General features: G+C 37.0%; 1 protein-coding gene across 12 annotated transcripts in view; it reads right to left on the minus strand.

The window, feature by feature from the left end:
* Positions 1 to 10,073, minus strand: part of PAN3 (poly(A) specific ribonuclease subunit PAN3) — a 78,874-nt gene that overhangs the window by 41,027 nt on the left and 27,774 nt on the right. For 9 of the 12 annotated variants that reach the window (XR_004843084.1, XM_035902546.1, XM_009647126.2 and 6 more), the window contains one exon: positions 4,734 to 4,895. The exons of 2 other annotated variants lie outside the window; for them this stretch is intronic. Coding sequence is in view for 9 of the 10 variants with exons in the window: in XM_035902546.1 (XP_035758439.1) it covers positions 4,734 to 4,895 (162 nt within the window). In the remaining variant the exon portion in view is untranslated. Of the gene's footprint in view, positions 1 to 1,039; positions 1,166 to 4,733; positions 4,896 to 10,073 lie in introns of those variants that run through there. One more of the 12 variants, XM_035902553.1, reaches the window with a different exon arrangement.

Here is a 10,073-nt window from a genome sequence, read left to right on the forward strand (position 1 = left end):
CTGCATCATGCATTCCTACCAGAATGACTCCATGAAGAAATTTCACTACAATACCCTATTTTCAGATTCTTTGTCTGTGCTTTCTCAGAGAGAAGAGCCTCTTTTCAGTCAGTTTTGCAAAGCAACTTCCAAAGACAGACCACAAAACTGAGTCTATCCCGCACCACATACAAAACCCACTTCTATGCTTCCATACATGAGAGAATGCAAAACGTTATAAAACACATACAAATACAGTCCAAATGAAGGCTGAATTTAGTCATGATGCAATTAATAAGTATGGAACCACAAGAGAAGTAAAGAAGGAGGCGAGGGAAGACTATAAAACAACTAATTTGTGTCACCATCCGGCACAAATTTCTCTTGTCTGGTGGCTTTTATGCTTTTAAAGATGTAAAAGAAAATACAATTAAATATAGCATGGAGGGCAAGAAATAAATATTTTGTAGGTACCACCAAAAACCAATTCAAAGCTCCTTAAAGGAAGATGCAGATGAAAGTAAAGAGCAAGCCAAGGATCTCAGCTGAAGACCATTGCTGGGAGGACCTCACAGTAGCATGCAGCACTACTGTAATGGTGAGGAGTTGCACACATCAACAGATTTCCACAGTCCAGAAGTAAAATGAAAATTCCTGTTTCATCAGCTATCTATTTCAATGCATACGCTTTTTTCTCTATGCTCTTCAGTGATAAAGTCCTAAGGCCCCACTGCTGCATTCATTCGTAAATGAATCCTCAAAGTGCCATGAAGTACCGAAGTATGCTGTAACACAGGGATGCACAAGTTATGGAGCCTTTGGAAGGTTATGCAGGGATCCCATAGGAGTACTGGAAACCACCCTTCTCTCTCTTGTTCCCAGTTCAGCATCTCACAACCCAGGGCCACACAGCAGCAGCAGAGCCACCACCTCTGTTTTGGTGGCTGTAACGCTACTCCGATAGATCGGTTCTGGTCCCACATTCTACCAAAGCCAGCTACCTAAAGCAAAACGTAGGCAGATTTCATTCGATTTCGGAAGAACATGCTAATGTACTTACCATGCTAAAAACTGGATACAAGCCTTTTTGTTCTCTTTTTATGTTCTCCTTCACCTCCAAATTCATGCTGATCTGTTCTGACATCCCAAATTGCATAATCCTGTAATGGTTACAGAAAACCACCACTAAACTATACCCATGCTATAAGCAGGGCAGTCCTTTACCAGTCTATTTTTGGCATATTTTTCAGAATATCTCTTAGGAATCCAAAAACATGCAAAAGCGTTGCTCATTTTTTATGTGTGGTTACTTTTTTGTTGTTTTGGGAGGTTTCTCTGTTGTTGTTTTATAATCGACAGATGGGCCATACAAGGAGCTTCACTTTACGTATTACTCTGCTTCTAGGAGGATTCCTTGTTAACTATGACATCAGGGAAGGACACATTCTGGGATGTCAGAGCAGCCCAGCAGACACTGGAGGTCACCAAGGGCTTCAAAGCAAGTCTCTATCCCTCCCACCATGGAATTTGTGCAACATGCTTGCTTATCACAATTCCTGTGACAAGTCATCACATCATCCGTACAATAAGCTCTAAAAAATTTCAATTCATCAAGATTATTAGCCATATTGCTCTACTGCTCTTTCAGAAGAGTTAGAGACAATTTCATTAAAACTGGGTAAAATTTATTGGCTAAAGACTTTTTTTAAACCAGAACACAGGCTCAGACAAATAAAACTACTAGCAAAGTTTTGTTACATTTTAGCAAGTAGATCTCACTAAAAAGTAAACTTTTAAAGACTCATATTACCACATTTCTTTAACAAATACTTCACAGTACTGTAAAAACTATAAAGTTTTAGAAGTCCATGTTCTTGATGCAAAATATTTGAAAATTAATTTCTATGGGGTTTTTTTTGTTCAAGAAACAACAAAAAATCAGTTATTTATGGTGATTAAGAACCGATCTGTATCACAAAGAACTTACCTATTCCTACTATTTTAAGTAGAATTGCCATTTGCTATTTATATATATAAATAATATAAATCACGCAGTGGTGTAGTAGCTCAGGATATTTCCTAACACATGGTAGGCCATATCACTGAAGAACAAACTTAGATTTGTTTTTTTAATGCACAACCCAGAGTACAATTCATTCTGTAGACTCCACTTTTAATCATGTAAGTGTAACACAGTATTTAAATTTAATAGATCTGGATTATAAATTCATAGCCATGCATGAGAAACAGTTACACTGTTTTACAATGCATGTTGTAAACTACCTTGCTTTTTAAAACAGCCGCTTTTTGGAGAAAAATCTCTTAACACTGCACCATGAAATAGTGTATTCCCACATCTTAAACCACACATTTAGAAGAGTGGACGTTTAAATAGACACATGATCTTCAACACCTGCCCAGCACTGCAAGCCCTCAGCAATTTTGAGATGTAATTCTGCTTTCTCATCTTCAAACATAAATGAAAAAAGATACCCTCAAACAGATGTGCCTCCATCATAATTTAACCTTTCTACTTACTGCTTAGCACTCACCATCAGCCAGAATTTAGTTTGTATAACCTACATTCACACCTGCAAAAATCTCTAAACAGCTTGTATTTCAAAATACTGAAGAGCAATGCTATCTGTGGATTATACACATACTGAAGTAGAAAAATAAGGTCAATTTGAAATCTCAGCATGAAACTACCCGTTAAGTAGTTTTACAAACCAAGCTTCTCCAGCCCTTTTTTGTGCTTTTATAATTAAAATTTCCAATTTTTAGCAGTTTTCAAGCTTTGTTTTAGCTCTTAGAAAACATTCAAACTAGAATACAAAGATTTACAATGATCAGAATGAAAACATAAAGATAAAATTCATTTTCTCATCTATGTGGAACTTTATATATCCTCATAATCTCTGCAGCCTGTTTTTACACCTTTCCCCATTCGCTCTTTCCAGACTCCACTGTTCTCTGCAATTCCTCCCCCTATTTCCCATGGCTAGAACATCCTTCTGTTTGTATTTCCACCAGCTATGCATATAAATGCTTTTCCCAGGTCTCATGTCTCCATGGGAAGCTATGTAATTGCATTGTATAATACAAAATCTTCGGCTGTACACAGTTTAAGTCAATTATGTAGCTGGGATTCTGGCACAATAAAGGGGTTGGAATTGCACCCTTCAAAAGCTACGTGGTCTGCAGCCAATCCCAAGCTATTGCCGCTAATCTTGAGGGAACCCTGAGCTTCTCATTACCACACTTTCAACAGAACTTTGGAGGGCATAGGTACTGGAAAAGACAATTGCTCCTGGCCAGAAGCTCCACATCTCAGACTACTAGCTCTCCAGCGCCCAGAAACATTAAGTTTTTCTGCTATAAGTGGAGTAGATCAATGACAAACCTTGCTGCAACACAGAACAGCAGAGAAAACGATGGCGGACATGACTATAAATGGGGCTTTTCCTGCCCTCTAACATCCACAGGAAATTTGAAGACCAATTTTCTGCTTCTCTCTTCTCAAAGCAACTGCCTATTAATTAAGGTTTGCGCTCCCATTAGATACACATGGTAAATTCAATCCATCGGTCTTCTCCTCTTGAGAAAAATAGTGCTTCACTCGCTCCAACCACGCCTCTGCAATCATGGCTGGTGCTTCTACCAATGTTTCCTTTATGCTTCGTCTTTACCGCCCTAGTGGCTTTGCTGCAAAATGCCCTGCAGCAAAAGGGCCAAGACAGACTTAAGCCCAAATGCCCCTATGCAATGTAGCATCAGTTTGCCTGCATCATGCTGCCCATGACTCCCAATTTCAGTAATGCAAAGATGCCCAAACACCACGTAGTGCAACGCTAGTATTGGTACAGAAAGGCTGTGTTACAAACTTCATGTTGGCTCTTACATGGCAGAACTTTCGTGAACTGAAAGAAATTCTTAAGGTGCCACAAATTCTAGTTATATGTCTACTGTCAATTTACCCATTTCATTCAGAAGACATCAAAAAGAACATAATCCTCATAGAAAGACTAAAGTAACGATCTCTGAAGAATCAAAAGCACCACACAAGTGCAAAACAGTAATAGGAGCAGTGTTGTAGTTTTGACCACTAGAATAATTTCTGTCTAAACCTGATCTTAAGGGACATCAAGCAGATTCCTCCCAGACTAGAATTATCCTTATCATTCCAAGGATAACCTGCTACTTCTGTAGGAGATCTGCTCAAATCCAGCTGTACCTGACCCCTCTTAAGGAGTTGAAGAAAAATCAGAAATAAAGTAACAATGAAGTTTAACACACAAGTTGAGAAATATGAACTATCCCAACATAAAAATTAAGAATTTACACTTTCTGATCATAGTGGTAACATTTTCCAATTCTGTACTGAAGGAGTTTTTCATTGGCATTAAGTATCAATCATTTTAATGAAGATCACTAATTTTACCATAGAAACCTTCCTCACATGAAAATTAAATTAAAAGGTTGTGTTTGTTTGCTTTAAAAATACATTTAATGATTACTTTTGCTCCTCCTCCACAGATTATAATATAATCAAGCAGAGTACATAGCACAGCAGTGGGTGAAGAGAATGAAACATCTCCAAGTCACTCTCTTGGAGGGCCACAAGGCCTACGTTGTGAAATAAATATTTGATCCAATCTCAATTCATATTTGGAGTAACTGCTTCTAACATTTTCCAAAATTTTAAATAAAGCATCCAAAATACTGAAAAAGTGACTAGTAAAAAGTAATTTTACCTGTAAATTGTTTTCTGTGACTCTGTTCCACCAAACCATATTGATGGGTACTCCTGTTTTACACCTGTCAGCCAGACAGCCGATAGGGTTCTTTGATTTTCTTGCTTTCGATCCCACCGGAACTATCCTCTCATCCAGCATCCCCAGTCGATACTTCCTGGGCTACGAAAAAGAAGGAGAGAAACCAGGCCACTCCTAACAACCCTCATCTAAAGCTACACTAAGATAGGTATTACACTGTGATATGATTTCTGGATTGGTGGAATAGGAAACAATTTGCAAGTAAAATTTATCTGAGACTGTTTCCTTTCAATCCTGACTATTTGGTTATAATAAACAAATTGTTAAAAATATGAAAATAAACTTCAGGGACTAATAATTATTTGTAAGCAAAACTTTCCATCACAAGCCAGCCACTGTAATATGAGTATAAACTGGGGAATTCTGTAAAAATGAAAAAAAAAAAAATCTGTATTTCTCAAACAGATACCTTCAATCACATCATAATACTGAACTCCAACACTTCCCCCGAGATTGCTGTCAAACAAGAAATTAACATTGGCTTTTGTACACTTCTTTTTAAGTTCTAATTTGCCAAGAGTCACCTCCTGAAGACTTGCTTTTAAAAATCAGATAGAACTGCATAGCCAACTGCAGCAGAACTCAATGAGAAAAACATTTCTGCTCAAGTTAATATTCAAAAGGACTAACTTCAGATGCTGTCTTAAGTGCAGACAGACAAGAATTACCATGATAAATGCATTGGAAACTGACTTAAACTTGAGAAAACAAAACATGCTTGAAGTGAACATGCAGGAGGTACTTGTGTCTTGACAGGATTGACATTTCTATTACAACAGTAATGATTTCTACAAATGAAACTATTTATAAAGCATGATATGAACATTAAAATAAACAAGGGGAGGGGGGAGGAAATCTATTTTAAAGACTTTCAAACATGTAAAGTACAGAAGTTCTCCAAATTTCTCTGTGCTTTCAAACCAGCATGTACCTACCTAGATGGTAAATGCTTCCAGAAGAAATTTTTATCATGTACGCACATATTTAGACCAGGACCTTTTATACCAATTATACCAACAATTGAACCAAATTGCAGGGGTTGGTCTGTTTTTCTTTTGCTGTGGGTTTTTTTTTTTATGTGAAAATGCAGCTATCATCATCTGGCCATAGACCACTTCTTAATTAATCAAAACTTAACTTACCTTTATTTAGATATTTACTTCATCGGGTACCTTAGAAATCTTAGCAATGTATACCTTGATATACATTTTAAAAAACTGTTCCTCAGGACATAAGGCAAGAATCTAATTGGAGAAGATTCCCCACTCACACACAAACAATTTGTAAAACACAGGACAAAACTACCATTAAACAGCTGCAAAAAACAAAACCTAAACAGATTCACTCATCTACTTCCCTGAAAACTTTTAGGTTGAAAGCTTTGGAAAGAATTAAAACTGAGAAGAGTCACTAGAAGCTCATTTGCCTAAAACAAAAAAAACCCACCACAATAAAAAGAAAACACCCAAGGATACCAACATTGATTAAGAACTACAAAGGCAATAAACTCCAGGAAGATCAAGTTAACCAACTTTAATAACAATGAACAAGACTGAGTTTTGCTGTACCAATTAGAAATGCGGTAAACGCTGGGATAGGTAGACACAAAGTCCTCCTATAGCTCAAACGCAAACTTGATCACAGAAAATCTAAATATTGCTTATTTATTGGGAGAATCACTTAACTATTGGGCAACGTACCACCTTAGTAATTAATAAGGACTACTAATATCATAACCTGCAAAGCTCTAAGGTCTGAGAAGCCAGATATACAAATAACATCAGATTTTAGGGCAGGGTTTGAACGCAGTATGTGTTTTTCTTAGCCTGGCTATTGGAAATACTAGTATAATGAAGAATAACAGTTTCCTTGGCAGCTTCCCCATCTTGTTCTATGTTCTATGAAGTGCAGGGGCAGAGCCTGCCTCAAACTACTGGACTACAACCCAGTGGCCAAACACATTCCTATTCATAAGAAGTTCTTTTAGTCCTCCATAATAAAAGGTGATCTATAAATATTTTGAAAAGGAGAACCAAAACAAAAGAGGAATTGAGCCAATGTGGAGAGAGGCTGTTTCAGTTACAATGGGATTCAGATTCCAGGCAACAGAATGAAACTGTATTTTAGGCTTTATGAAGGACCATACTGGGGGGCAGGGGAGAAGAACTATGGTCAATTCTACACCATAAAGCAACACAGAGACATACGAGAGCATATACCAGTAGTTCTTGGCCTACTGGTATGAAAAAATTAAACTAAAAAGTGGGTGAGACTAAATGAAAATTTTACTTTCATTATCTACTATTAAGCATCACCAGGAGATTACTAGGCCAGGATTTCATCGTTCAGATAGACATTAGAAGATGACAATAAGATATTAGCATTTGGAAATAAATTTCAGTCTATTTTCATCGAAGTATTTTTAAATTACAGTTGTTTTCAATGAGCAAATTAGCATCTGATTCAGAAATCTAATCTGAGTTTACAGGAGACCAGAAAACCCAGAAAAAGTGTCTGAAAAGAGGAAGATTCAATAGAAAGGAAAAATAAAATAAACTGAGCAGTTTGGATATCAACTGTACTACACCCCTGCCCTCTACACAGAGCAGCAAGTAATGCAGAGACAGAATATCTTGAAAGAAGCAAGAACTCAGCATCCACTGATCGTTTCTGAACAGAACTAATATATCTACCCAAGACATAGAGCCATGACAGCCTGGACAAACAAACCCAATTTATTGGCATGAAGACAATTTCTCTTGGATGATTACAAAAGCAATTGCATTTTTGCCTTCTCTAAAGTCTTTCTACAAGGGAAAAAAAACCTGTTCCGCCATACAGATGAAGGGATAGTTGAACATACTGAACTTTTTTTTGAGGGGGGGAGGTGGCTAAAGCATTTAAATACTTCATAATCCTTTGGCAAGTATTGCTCAAACTAGGTTGCAACTCTCAATATGGTTACAAGTTCCAAATGAGTTGGGAAAGGTCAGAAGCATCACCATTATTTTTAAGTGGAAAAATAAGGTTAAACTACAATAATTAAAATGAAATCTAAGAGAACGAAAAAACCAACAAACCCGAATTATTATAAAGCATTACTGGAAGAGTTCAGTTCCTCGCGGGCAAAGAAGTGAGAAGCAGTAATAATTACTGGCTGCAAATGTTTACATGAGGCAGGGAACAGATAACTACCTTTAATTGCTAGCAACAGCTTTGCTCCCCAGGGTGAGAAGGGTAAGCATTTTCAACCCCAGCTAATAATTATAACTCTTGCCCTGTAGAACCAAGCTGCTGCCAGCAATTAATGATAGGAAGCTATTGGTTGGCATGATTAGAGGGAAGGTGTTACATTATGAAAGATAAACCCCCAAAGTCTGAGAAACATTACACTTGAACGAAAGAAATCCACTCGAAAGACAAAAAGGTCCTTACTGAGTAGCACCTTCACATCAGAACACTACTACAGATGAGTAACTTAATTAGCCCACGCTAGAAAATATTCCTCAAGTCAGCTTAATTACTTGCTTCCCATTCATTCAACAAGAAGTTTGGGAACATGTTCAGCAAGTCTATTTTCTTCCTACTATTTGCTGTAACAGTGTCTTTGCCTCCAGTTCCTCCTGTTTCATGCATCTGCATGTACAAGCAGATAAAAATAAATATTACATTGTCAGACAGGAAAGATCAGGTATACAGCATCATATTTTCCTTGTACTACATATAAAAAATTAAACAATATATGCAATTTTAAGCTTCAACGTTGACTTGTTTTGTAAGACTTCAGTTTTTTAACAGAAGTTAATGGCAAAGAGACCATTAGAAAAAGAGGTTAAACACTCAGCTAGGGTGCTAGTCTACTGGAAAAGAACCAAGTTTTCTTGTATTGTGTCTTGAAAACCAAAAGCTAGCTACAAGCCATTGGTATCATCACTGCTATTTTCACCCAACAGCCATAACCGATTAGCTGGAATAAGACAGTACTTGAAACACCTAGCTATAGATATGAACTTCAATATGTTATTGAGGAAATACAGTCTGGGCAGAATCACAAGTGGCTAAGAAGCGCCTTAGTTGTGAACTACTGCAAAACTGGATTTAGTAATAAGTTCTACAAGGTGTTATACCTGAACTTTAGGTATAGTCACCAGGAGTATCCAAACAGATTTGCAAGCTGGTAATATGAAAAAAAAAAAGTAATCTTGTCGACACTTTTTAAGCTTTGTGACCACTACAGCTACAAACCCCTTCACATGGTTTGGGTTTGTTACTAACCAAGATTCCTCGTCTTCCTCCTTCATTAGAACCTCTCACTGGTAGAGGTAGACAACACTTGGGTTTTGTATCTCAGCTTTGAAGGTTGGAACCAATTTTTTTACTTTGATATCCACAAAAAATGGAATAGGAGCCTGGTCAACAGGTTAAAAAATAATTGTGTTTGGTTGTTGTTTGTTGTTGGGTGGTGGGTTTGGGTTTTTTTTTCTTTTTTATGAAAAAAGGAAGAGTATTGCTAACATTTATAATGTTTATAATTTTAAAGTTTATAATGTTATACATTGAGATTCCATGCACTTACAGACTAGCCACCCTTCCACCTGGAACCCTTTTTTTAAATTGTTCATGAAACCCTGAGTTTGGCTGGGGATAAAACTTTCACTAGTTGAGAAGAATCATACAGAGACAAACAAAAAAGATTCTTCTATCCAAAGAAAAGTAAAATGTGTAATTTGGCATGGAAATAGGTCTTATTCCAGAGCAACATATTTGATGACTGCAAAAAAAAAAAAAAAAAAAACCACAAACATTCTTAGTTCGATCAAATTTTAGAGTGAAAGCTGCAACAGATCAGGCATTACAGCATGCATTTTAAACTACAGCTAAGGAAAACTTTTCAGGTGTACATATTAAAAAGTGTAATTCATAAGTATATATGCTGAAGACATGAAAATCTTGAAGAGTTACAGAATCATAGAATCGTTTAGGTTGGAAAAACCTTGAAGATCATTAAGTCCAACCATTAATCTAACACGGCCATCCCACCACTAAACCACGTCCCTAAGCACCTTGTCTGCCCGTCTTTCAAATACCTCCAGGGATAGGGACGAGTTCAGAAGGAACAGAAGGATAATTGACCTATCTTTAAGTCAATCTCTTCTCACCCATTTTGGAGCCTGGCTAGGTTGGATGAGATACGAATTACCACAACATCTAAAACCTAGCACAGTTGTAGTTACACTGGCAAAACTCTTTATTAAGAAA

The sequence above is a fragment of the Egretta garzetta genome, unplaced genomic scaffold (genome assembly GCF_000687185.1).
Source record: "Egretta garzetta isolate BGI_Z169 unplaced genomic scaffold, ASM68718v1 scaffold279, whole genome shotgun sequence".
Taxonomy (NCBI): domain Eukaryota; kingdom Metazoa; phylum Chordata; class Aves; order Pelecaniformes; family Ardeidae; genus Egretta; species Egretta garzetta.